A 13,053-nucleotide genomic window follows, 5' to 3' on the forward strand; every position below is an offset into this window, starting at 1 on the left:
TCACCCTTTTAGGAATTGTGTCATGTAATGAAGTGCTTTCTTTAGTGTGGACACTCCTTCGATTAAAAAAAGTTATACTGCCAATATTTCCTGGTCATACAAGATTTGTCATTAGCATATTATCTCTGTATTTACATAAACTTATCAGTACCATAGTGGGAAAAAAAAAGACATAGTGACAGTAAGGTAGGTTAATGAATCTGTGCCATTAGGAAGCAGTGCTGGTACTGGATTACAGAATGCTGAATGTAATCCCTCCCAACTGAGACAACACAAGCGGAAACCGCAAAATGGGTGATTCACTTGTATTAATTTACATTTCAAATAAAAATGTATGCAGAGTAATAGACAGAGCTGCCCTAGGCACTGGATTCCCAAGGAATCATCCTGCCTACGGAATGGAGACAATAGAAGGAAGAGTTTATAGCAGATGAAAATCAAAATTATTTGTTGCATATTATTGGTCAAACAGGGAAGAATCCTGAAATAAGACTCTGGAAAATGCATGAAATTCATTTTCCCTCTAACCAGAATCCCATACCCTCTATCAGACATTTCAATCCTGGCAAAAAGACTTGACTATCTGTTGTCTCTGTGCCTCTCACAATATTATATAGTTCTACCAGCTTGTCCCTCAGCCTCCAACATTTCAATCAAGGCAGCATCCTGGTGAATCTCTTCTGAGCCTCTCCAAAACCTCAATATCCTTTGCATGATATGATGCCAGATCTTCATACAATCGTCGAAATGTAGCTTAACTAATTTTTTTTTAACACAGCTGTAAAATGTCTTCCCAACTTTGATACTCAGACAAGGATGCTGTGCACACCATCCACTTGCACTGCCACTTTCAGAGATCAGTGGATTTGCACCTCAAGTTCCCTCTGTAAATCAACACTTTTAAAAGGTGCTGTCATTCACTATGTAATTGACCTCTTACACTTGACCTTCCAAAATGCATGACCATACTTGTCTGGACAGCATTCTGACAGGCTGCATCACTGTCTGGTATGGAGGGGCTACTGCATAGGACCAAAAGAAGCTGCAGACGGTTGTAAATCTAGTCAGCTTCATCTTGGGCACTAGCCTACAAAGTACCCAAGACACCTTTAGGGAGTGATGTCTCAGAAAGGCAGCGTCCATTATTAAGGACCTCCAGCATCCAGAGCATGTCCTTTTCTCACTGTTACCATCAGGGAGGAGGTACAGAAGCCTGAAGGCACACACTCAGCGATTCAGGAACAGCTTCTTCCCGTCTGCCATATGATTCCCGAATGGACATTGAAGTTTTGTACACTAGCTCATTTTAAAAAAATATACAGTATTTCTGTTTTAGCACATTTTTAAAAAATCTATTCAATATATGTAATTGACTTACTTGTTTATTATGTTTTATTTTATTTGCTATAATCTCTGCTAGATTATGTATTGCATTGAACTGCTGCTGCTAAGTTAACAAATCTCCTGTCACGTGCCAGTGATAATAAACCTGAATCTGATTCTGATAAAACTCTGCCTGCGATTCCTCTGCTAAATTTCCAACTCAGCTATGTCCTGCTGTACAGCAATTTCCATGTGGCCAGCAAACTTCCCATTTGTACCATCTAAATTATTTACAGAACAGAAACAACAGAGGTCCCAGCACCAATCCTGTGGAACACCACTGGTCACAATCCTCCACTCAGAGAAACACAATTCCAGCGCCACCCTCTGCTTCCCATGACTAAGCCAATCATGTATACAACTAACCAGCTCACAGTGGATCCCACCTGACTTAATCTTCTGGATCACCTGACCATGAGGCTCCTTGTCAAATGATTACTAAGTGTAGATGCATGTGGTGAAGGTGTGCTGCCCTACGCTTGACAATCAAATTCCTCATTTCTTCAAAAAGTAATTAAATTTGTGACACTGAATCATCTTTACACATAGTTAGGCCGACTTTCCCTAATAATTGCATAGAATTACAAATGCAAGTATATCCCATCCAATAATTTCCCTATAAATAATGCGAGGCTAACTCATCTATCATTACCAGTTTTTGTCCTGTTGCCCTTGTAAAGGAACAATCCTTAGCTATTCTCCAGTCTCCTGGGACCTCACCTGTGGGTAAAAAGGATTCAAGGATCTCTGTCCAAACCTTAGCAATCTCCTTCTTTCCTTCCCATAGTATCCTCGGATAGATTCTGTCGGGTACCGGGGACATATCTACATAAATGTTTCAGAATACACATCGCCCCCTTAATATCAACTAAGATACACCCTTCCCGAATCTCACCATCATCCATGACCTATCCTTGTGAATCCAAATGCAAATTTCTCTAGTTTCACACACAAGTTCCCTCTATTGTCCTTGAGTGGACCTAATCTTTCCACAGATCCCCTCTTGATCGTAATGTATATTTCAAATGCTTTTGGATTCTCCCTAATCTTACTTGCCAAGGACATCTCATGTGCCTTTTAGAATTCCTAATTTCTTGTTTAAAATTCTTTCCTCTTTCCTTCATGTTCTTCAAGATCATGTTCATCCCTTACATTTGGGAGTGAATGGCCGCTTCCACAGAACAAAAGGAACTATCTACTGCTCAGAGCTGAATAGAGTGAATAGAAAATATGTGAAAAAATCAAGATCTCATCAAGATCCAGGCAGACTATCTGTTTCTTCTAAAGCAGAATAATTCACAATTATTCACAGGTCCAAAGGTCAGTCTGCCAGAATTGACATTCTGGAGGTGTTGATCACAGATCACGGCCACAATTCACAGCCAACAATTTTGAGAGATTCACCGAGGATTGGCAACTTAATCACTGAGCATCACTGTCTCACTTCTCACAGAATAATGACAAGGCAGTGGACACTATGAACGTAACAAAGCAAATGCCATGGATGGCTAAACCATCACAGGCAGACCTCTATTTGAGCATTCTAGCTTTCCATAAATACCTCTCCCAAGGGGCAATCTAGTGCAAATACTTAACAAGCAGACAAATGAGAACTCTAACCTCAGTACAAATCAAATCAAAATCAACTTTAATTGTCATTCAAACCATACATGGATACAGATGAATGAAACAGCATTCCCCTGGGCCAAGGTGCAAAAACAGACATGTGCATTCAAAACAGCGAGAAAGAGAAAAAAATTACCAAGTAAGAAAACATTTTTAGTCGGAGACCCTGAGTGACAAGTCCCGCAAATTGAAGGTTCCTGCCATTCCACCAATCAAACACTGGAGGGCAGCATCAGTAGAAGAGGCCAGCCCTAAGTACGGACTTCATGCTACACCGCCTCCGGCGTCTCCTCACCTGGACTGCAGCAGCAGTCAAGCCCGTGGCTCGAGGCCTAGTTCTTGCTACAACCAAGACCACGCAGCTGCCTCTCCGCCTATCTTCCCACCAAACAAGGGAAACAGGCCTGCGGCATGCAATGTCCAACAGGGTATTCCAGTGAAATATCAAAGCCAGTCACTCATGGTTGCACTGCACGCCATCTTCACGCACCGACTCTGGTGCCTTTGAGTAGCCGGCAGCAGCATAGTCAGCACCCAGGCCAGCTCCTCTGAACCCGATCCTGCGCCTGACCGGCCCACACTCTCTTCCTGCATACTGACCGGCCTGCACTCTCTTCCTGCATACTGACCGGCCTGCACTCCCCTCCTGCGCCTGACCGGCCCGCACTCTCTTCCTGCATACTGACCGGCCTGCACTCCCCTCCTGCGCCTGACCGGCCCGCACTCTCTTCCTGCATACTGACCGGCCCGCACTCTCTTCCTGCATACTGACCGGCCCGCACTCTTTTCCTGCATACTGACCGGCCTGCACTCTCTTCCTGCATACTGACCGGCCTGCACTCCCCTCCTGCGCCTGACCGGCCCACACTCTCTTCCTGCGCCTGACCAGCCCGCACACCCCTCCTGCGCCTGACCGGCCTGCACTCTCTTCCTGCATACTGACCGGCCTGCACTCCCCTCCTGCACCTGACCGGCCTGCACTCTCTTCCTGCATACTGACCGGCCTGCACACCCCTCCTGCGCCTGACCGGCCTGCACTCTCTTCCTGCATACTGACCGGCCTGCACTCCCCTCCTGCGCCTAACCGGCCCGCACTCTCTTCCTGCATACTGACCGGCCTGCACTCCCCTCCTGCGCCTGACCGGCCCACACTCTCTTCCTGCATACTGACCGGCCTGCACTCCCCTCCTGCGCCTGACCGGCCCACACTCTCTTCCTGTATACTGACCGGCCTGCACACCCCTCCTGCGCCTGACCGGCCCACACTCTCTTCCTGCGCCTGACCGGCCCGCACTCTCTTCCTGCATACTGACCGGCCTGCACTCCCCTCCTGCGCCTGACCGGCCCGCACTCTCTTCCTGCATACTGACCGGCCCACACTCCCCTCCTGCATACTGACCGGCCCACACTCTCTTCCTGCATACTGACCGGCCCGCACTCTCTTCCTGCATACTGACCGGCCCGCACTCTCTTCCTGCATACTGACAGGCCCGCACTCCCCTCCTGCGCCTGACAGGCCCGCACTCTCTTCCTGCATACTGACCGGCCTGCACACCCCTCCTGCGCCTGACCGGCCCGCACTCTCTTCCTGCATACTGACCGGCCTGCACTCCCCTCCTGCGCCTGACCGGCCCGCACTCTCTTCCTGCATACTGACCGGCCCACACTCCCCTCCTGCATACTGACCGGCCCACACTCTCTTCCTGCGCCTGACCGGCCCACACTCTCTTCCTGCATACTGACCGGCCCACACTCCCCTCCTGCGCCTGACCGGCCCACACTCTCTTCCTGCATACTGACCGGCCCACACTCCCCTCCTGCATACTGACCGGCCCACACTCTCTTCCTGCATACTGACCGGCCTGCACTCCCCTCCTGCGCCTGACCGGCCCGCACTCTCTTCCTGCATACTGACCGGCCTGCACTCCCCTCCTGCGCCTGACCGGCCCGCACTCTCTTCCTGCATACTGACCGGCCTGCACTCCCCTCCTGCGCCTGACCGGCCCGCACTCTCTTCCTGCATACTGACAGGCCCGCACTCTCTTCCTGCATACTGACCGGCCCACACTCCCCTCCTGCATACTGACCGGCCCACACTCTCTTCCTGCATACTGACCGGCCTGCACTCCCCTCCTGCGCCTGACCGGCCCGCACTCTCTTCCTGCATACTGACCGGCCTGCACTCCCCTCCTGCGCCTGACCGGCCCGCACTCTCTTCCTGCATACTGACCGGCCCGCACTCTCTTCCTGCATACTGACCGGCCTGCACTCCCCTCCTGCGCCTGACCGGCCCGCACTCTCTTCCTGCATACTGACAGGCCCGCACTCCCCTCCTGCGCCTGACCGGCCCGCACTCTCTTCCTGCATACTGACAGGCCTGCACTCCCCTCCTGCGCCTGACCGGCCCGCACTCTCTTCCTGCATACTGACAGGCCCGCACTCCCCTCCTGCGCCTGACCGGCCCGCACTCTCTTCCTGCATACTGACCGGCCCACACTCTCTTCCTGCATACTGACCGGCCTGCACTCCCCTCCTGCGCCTGACCGGCCCGCACTCCCCTCCTGCGCCTGACCGGCCCGCACTCTCTTCTTGCATACTGACCGGCCTGCACTCCCCTCCTGCGCCTGACCGGCCCGCACTCTCTTCTTGCATACTGACCGGCCTGCACTCCCCTCCTGAGCCTGACCGGCCCGCACTCTCTTCCTGCATACTGACAGGCCCGCACTCCCCTCCTGCGCCTGACCGGCCCGCACTCTCTTCTTGCATACTGACCGGCCTGCACTCCCCTCCTGCGCCTGACCGGCCCGCACTCTCTTCCTGCATACTGACAGGCCCGCACTCCCCTCCTGCGCCTGACCGGCCCGCACTCTCTTCCTGCATACTGACCGGCCCGCACTCTCTTCCTGCATACTGACCGGCCTGCACTCCCCTCCTGCATACTGACCGGCCTGCACTCTCTTCCTGCATACTGACCGGCCTGCACTCCCCTCCTGCGCCTGACCGCCCGCACTCTCTTCCTGCGCCTGACCGGCCTGCACTCCCCTCCTGCGCCTGACCGGCCCGCACTCTCTTCCTGCATACTGACCGGCCCGCACTCCCCTCCTGCGCCTGACCGGCCCACACTCTCTTCCTGCATACTGACCGGCCTGCACTCCCCTCCTGCGCCTGACCGCCCGCACGCTCTTCCTGCATACTGACCGGCCTGCACTTCCCTCCGGCGGCCTCACAAACCCGCACTTCCCTCCGGCGGCCTCACAAACCCGCACTCCCCTCCGGCGCCCCAACTAGCCCGCACTCTCTTCCTGCATGCTGACCGGTCTGCACTCCCCTCCTGCGCCTGACCGGCCCACACTCTCTTCCTGCATACTGACCGGCCTGCACTTCCATCCGGCGGCCTCACAAACCCACACTCCCCTCCGGCGCCCCAACTAGCCTGCACTCTCTTCCGGCGGCCTCACAAACCCACACTCCCCTCCTGTGCCCCAACTAGCCTGCACTCTCTTCCAGCGGCCTGACTGGCCCACGTTCCCTTTCTCCAAACCGCCGGCCAGCTCCTATGACACCCTGGCTGGCTGCTCTGAGCAACAAGCAGCTCACTGCTGCAGTAGACATGCTGTACCCACCTTTACTGGAGTCCCATATAATCATTACAATCACAAAAGGCGCATTTAACCAAGAAAGGAGCGGCTTCGGTTGGCGCCCAAGGGGCTGCTGTGTGTGCACACGCCACCATCTTACATATGGAAGTGCAGAAAAATGTTCAGGGCAACTTGATCAACTGAAGGAAAACAAGCGCACAATGACAACAGTAATACCTACAACCTACCAATATTAAGACTGGGGGACACAGTAAGGGAGAAACCCAGACTTGACGGAAAGCAATGATATTTTAAACACTCATCACATGGAGTGCAATGAGGAAGGCATCCCAATCTGAGGAACAGGCATATGATTGCTGGGACTGGCTTAAATGTATGTCCTTCGATGAGGAACTTTGCCAATCCCATGAAATATAACTGGAACTTGGAAGATTTAAGTTAAATCTCTGCCAGGGCCAACCGTGAAAAATCAAAGCATCACACAATTCACAGTGGGGACCAAAGAAAAGACAAAGACACATTGAAGAATTTGTTTCAGTTTCCACAGATTTGAAAATGGAATCCAAAATAAAATACAAAGACAAAGCGAAGTTTTTCTTTCTTTCATTTAACATAATATTGCATGTATTTTTGTAGAATATTTGGATATGTAGCTGGCTGATGGAGTAGGACTTCTGAGGTGAGTGGCCCAAGGTTCAAATTCGGCTGGCTCCTTGCACACTTTCCATCTGTGCTGGGTTGAGTGTTGAGCTAGCAACCTGGCCACGTAAAACATGTTAAGTGCTGAAGAAACGGCAAGGCTGCTGCCCGATGCACCACTAGGCGCACGAAGGAACAATTTAGAAATGTAATAGCAACGGAGAAATGAAAAACGAGTCCAGTGCATTTCTTCTGGCTGCACAGGAAGCTGTCAACAGCCAGGCTGCCTTACATAGATATTATGAATATGGCAGATAGACTGCTAGTCCTGCACAGAAGAACATAGCTCATATTTACACCCTACGAGATTTGGAGTAGGCTACTTCTGGACTTGGAAGGACAGTAAAATATCTGGAGAACTGTGTTAAAGTAATGAGACTGGAGACTGGACAGGTATTTTGGATCTGATTTACTTTTTAACCTTTAATTTCATACCAAAGGTGGCATATGTAACATCTGTGAGCAATAGCTGTTTTAAAGATATTACCCTTAAGTACTGTATCATGTGGCTAAACTGTCTTGTAAAATAATTTTAATTATCAGTGCATTTGGAAGCAAGCCACAGCAAGAACACTGTGTGGTACTGTAACCTCTTTCACTAATAATGTGCTTTTGTTTTCTGTTTCAGTTCTCAACCATTTCTACTATCTTCGAGAAATCAACTGGAGAAATACTGCAACAAGTGCTGAAGGGAAAATGATGCTCCTTGTTTTTCTTTTTGTTTTATTATGAAGACCTGGTTGGAATTGATTTGAGTTTCAAAAGCTATATCCTCTATGCAATCAGGGAAAGCTCCGGGACCAGATGGTTATATGGTGGAATTTTACAAGACTTTCCATGAAATGCTTATACCACATCTTCATAATATTTTTGCTGATTCTATACTCTCTGGGAATCTTCCAAAAACTTTTTATGAGGCATTAATTCCATTAATTCCTAAAAAAGGAAAAGATATATTGAAATGTACATCCTATAGACCTATCTCTTTACTGAAGGTAGATTTTATAAGATTCTAGCCAATAGACTTGAGAATATTTTGCCTACTGTTATCTCAAATGATCAAACTGGATTTATTAAAAATATGTACTCACATTTTAATATTTGGAGACTGTTAAGTATCATTTATTCCCCCTCAGTTAAAGAATCTGAATGTATTGTGTCTCTGGATGCAGAGAAAGCTTTTGATGGGGTGGAGTGGCCTTAACTGTTTCAGGTTTTGAAGAGGTTTAATTTTGGTCTGAGATTTATTTCCTGGATTAAATTGATTTATCATGCCCCGGTGGCTGCAATTATAACTAATAATCAGAAGTCTCCTTATTTTAGATTATATAGAGGAACCCGTCAGGGCTGTCCTCTTAGTCCTTTATTATTTAATTTGGTTTTAGAACCACTTGCTATTGCTCTTAGGGATTCTAATTTTGTGCAGAGTATTAAGAGAGGGGATAAATTACATAAGGTTTCGTTATATGTGGATGATTTATTAGTTTAAAATTTCAGAACCTAGGAAATCTATTCCTTTTATGTTATCCATATTCACGGAATTTAGTATTTTCTCTGGATATAAACTCAACTTACATCTCCTATTTCCTATTAATAATTATTCTGATTATTATGATCAAATACCTTTTAATATTGCTAAAAACTACTTCACTTAGCTTGGTATTAAAATTACTAAAAATTTTAAAGACCTATATAAGTATAACTTTTCCCCTCTAATTGAATATACTCAACAAGCACTTTCTAAGTGGTCGCCTACGTCAATGTCATTAATTGGTCGAATAAATGCTATAAAAATGGTTATTTTACTGAAATTTTTATATACATTTCAAGCAGTTCCATCTTTTGTTCCAAAAATTTTTTTTGATAAATTAGATTCTATGATCTTGTCTTACATTTGGAATAATAAATGTTCCAGAGTGAATAAATTTTTATTGCAAAAATCAAAAACAGATGAAGGACTGGTCTTACCAAACTTTAGATTTTATTATTGGGCAATTAATATTCGTTATATCACCTTTTAGATTCATGGTATAGATAACCAGGATTGCCCTTTCTGTTTACATTTGGAGAAGAATTTGGTAATGGGGTTTTCTTTAGCTTCTTTATTAGGAGCTCCTCTTCCTTTTTCGTTCTCCAGCATAGGTAGACAAGGTCTTAGTCTTATTGTTAAACATACTTTAAAAATTTGGTTTCAGTTTCGTACATTTTTTGATTTAAATAACTTTGTACTCTCTAGTAATATTTATTCTAACTTTTTCTTTAAACAATCAACTCTGGATAACACACTTTTAATATGGAAAACTAAGGGAATAAAAACTTATTTAGATTTGTTTTCAGAGGATTGTTTAATGTCTTTTTCACAGTTAATGGATAAATATGATTGTATATCTAGTACACATTTTTTAAAAGATATTTACAAGTCAGGAATTTTTTACGTGACTTTTTAACGAACTATCCTTTGGCTTATTCATCAAATTTGGTTTATGCTATTTTTCAGCTTAAACCATTTCAAAAGCGATTAATAGCTATTATTTATAAACAGTTAATGAATGCAGGTATGATGCCTAATGATAAGGTTAAACGTGCTTGGGAAATAGAACTTCAACATTCACTTTCAGGTGATCAATGGAGTAAAATTTATTATCTAGTTAATAATTCATCTATCTGTGCACGTCACTCCCTAATTCAGTTTAAGATAGTACACAGGGCCCATATGTCAAAAGACAAATTAGCGCATTTTTCTTCTAATATAAGCCCTATTTGTGACAGATGCAACACTGAGGTGGCTACTCTAACTCATATGTTTTGGTCCTGTGTAAAGTTAAATAATTTTTGGAGGGATGTGTTTAGAATATTATCAAAAGTTATAGGTGTGGATTTACAACCCAATTCACTTCGAGTTCCTGCTTCCACTCAACATGTGATAGCCTTTTCAACTTTACTGGCCAGGAGAGCTATCTTGTTATATTGGAAAGATTCTAATCCACCTTCTGTTTTTAACTGGCTCTCCTCCATTATGTCCTGTTTAAGTTTGGAGAAAATTAGAAGCTGGACGTTTGACACATCTTTTAACTTTGAGCAAGTTTGGCAACCCTTTATTCAATATTTTCATCTGATTTAATTTTTTTTAACTCTTTTATTTTTTTAAGGAAAAATTTTCCTTATCCGCGAAGGTTCGGAGATGACTGGAAGGATGTTTTCTTTCTTCTTTTTTTCCAATTTTATCCTCAAATGGACTGCCCAATCTTTCTTTTTTTTTTGTTTTAGGTTAGTTTAGCGGGTTTTTTTTCTTATTATTAATAAAATTTCTAGTGTTTTTTCTGACTTGTCAAGGAGTTGTGGTTTCTTGTTTATATACTATATACAACAGCCTAACATTGTATCTAATTGACCTTGACAGTATATATTTTTTTTGTTGTTTCTACGTCTTTTGTATTATGTGTTTGCCAAAATTTCTCCTCTGATTTGTAATTTTTTCTCTGTTGGAAAATTAATAAAAAAAGGTTGAAAATGAAAAATGAGTTTCAGATAGAATAGAATAGATTTGATTCTGGGATTGAAAGGCTTGTCGTATGAGGAATGTACTCACTGGAATACAGAAGAATGAGGGGTGATCTCATTGAAACCTACTGAATGTTAAAAGGACTCATAGAGTGGATGTGGAGAAGATGTTTCCTATGGTGGAGAGTCTAAGACCAAGAGGACACAACCTCAGAATAGAGGGGCGCCCTCCTAGAACAGAGATGAGGAGAAAGTTCTTTAGCCAGAGAGTGGTTAATTTTGTGGAATTTGTTGCCACAGGCAGCTGTGGAGGCCAAGTCATTGGGTATATTTAAGGCAGAGGTTGACAGATTCTTGATTTGTCAGGGCATGAAGGGATATTGGGAGAAAGCAGGAGATTGGGGCTGAAAAGGAAAATGGATCAGCCATGATGAAATGGCGGAGCAGACTCGTGGATAGGCCTAAGGGCCTAAATCTGCTCCTACATCTCATGGTCTTAAGAATTTAAAGATGGCAAAGTCAACTCTGAATGATAGTTCAAGTCATCCATTACCTTGTGTCCCAGTTGTCTGTGCCAATATCGTATTTGTAGGTTGGCTGAAAGTTGATTATTCCCTCTTTGAATTCTTGGAATACCTGCAGGTTCTCCATGAGGTTTGTCAGCTGCATAACAACAATAGAAGTTCTTACATTTTCAGTCTTAGCAAATGCAATGTGTTCAATTATAAAAATATTAGTCAGTGACCTTTCATCTAAAAACAATTTTTTTATTGACCTTCTTAAATGAAGCAACAAAATAAAGTAGCACTGAAATAAGATTATTCTACTTTCTGGAATGTGACTGTTAGGGCATTTTGGGGTTAGGACATATTAACTTCAGCGACTAACTTTAGCCACCGATCTTTAGAGTTGAACATGGACTGTAGATTAAATTTAAAATGCAGATCTGGACAATTGATTCCTAGAGCTGTTAATTGAAAAACTGGACAATACAGATTAACAAAGACAAGAAAATCTACAGATGCTGGAAATCCTGTTGAGTTCTTCAAAGCATTTTATGTGTAATATGGATTAACGTTCATTTTGGTTGTCTGGACTGCTAGTGTGAAGGAGGAGGTGTGAAAGTTATATGTAACTAAAAGGAAGCATTGTAAATACACTGTACATATAGAATTGTCCTTTGAGCGTTTGCATATAAAATGTCACGTAGTGTTGGGTTGAGCAGGCCTCTTCCTTTGAAATGGTCCCAATATGATGCCTGCTGTGTTTCATCTTGCTAAATAGAAGATTACTATATATCTACCAGCTATGTCTCTCCAGTGACTTTGTTCATGATAAGGCAATGACGTGGAGTTAGTTAAGTTTGTCACCTCTACAGGGACATTGGCCGTTGACAGCAACTTGCCAGAGTCCTCTGTCCTGGGCGAGTCGGATTGTGGTCCTGGATGACAGAAGGATGATTAGCAATGTCGCTTCCTCAGACTACTGGCTCTCACCATGTGATTTCATACATCTCCGAGGCGAAGATAATTCTTCTCCAAGGGATGAGGTCTTTGGAGCTTCTGTTGGTGTTCTGCAGCTCTGGGTTTTCTATGGAATGGGGTTGCTAGTCCCATGCCCAACCTTCCTTCTTTTAAAGCTGGGCTTGACAACATCCATGGCAGAGTTGTGACACAAAGTAACCAAGCTAAAATAACTACGCTTTTAAATCCTGACTTTCCATCATGTAATTTTATATTAATCATAAAGTGACGAGAAAAATGCATACTCTAACCATACTATTGACTTTGGACGATGGTAACAGGAGGCCATCAATGGCCTATGTTCCACAGGGAGCTACAGGCCGAGGAAGAAGATGTGAATGACGATAAATCCAATTCTGATATGGGTCTCTATTGTGGGAAAGTGAGAGTGGGAAAGGGATGGGGAGAGAGGAATCATAGTTGGGAAAAGGGGAAGGGAGAGGGGAGGGTGCGGGAAACACTAGAGAGACTTTCTGTAATGATCCATAAACCAGTTGTCTGGAATCAAATGACCTTGCCTGGCGTCTCAGAACAGGGTGCGTCTGAACCGGCGCCACCTCCCACTCTATCTCTGCCACCTGTTCCACACCCCTCTTGTGGCACTCCGCCCTCACTAACCTGACATTCTTTGCTCTTGCCAGATTTAGAGACTCGCTCTCTGCTCCACGCTGACAGATACAGTACTGTACAAAAGTCTTTGCCACCCTAGCTACGAATAAATG

The 13,053-nt window shown here is 45.1% G+C and overlaps 1 protein-coding gene across 6 annotated transcripts in view; it reads right to left on the reverse strand.

Moving 5' to 3' along the window:
- The window catches only part of inpp5b (inositol polyphosphate-5-phosphatase B), a 192,222-nt gene that overhangs the window by 23,973 nt on the left and 155,196 nt on the right, over positions 1-13,053 (reverse strand). For all 6 annotated transcript variants that reach the window (XM_073034325.1, XM_073034326.1, XM_073034323.1 and 3 more), the window contains one exon: positions 11,362-11,471. In XM_073034325.1, coding sequence (XP_072890426.1) covers positions 11,362-11,471 — 110 coding nt within the window. The remainder of the gene's footprint in view (positions 1-11,361; positions 11,472-13,053) is intronic.

The sequence above is a fragment of the Hemitrygon akajei genome, chromosome 32, assembly GCF_048418815.1.
Source record: "Hemitrygon akajei chromosome 32, sHemAka1.3, whole genome shotgun sequence".
In the NCBI taxonomy this organism is placed as follows: Eukaryota; Metazoa; Chordata; class Chondrichthyes; order Myliobatiformes; family Dasyatidae; genus Hemitrygon; species Hemitrygon akajei.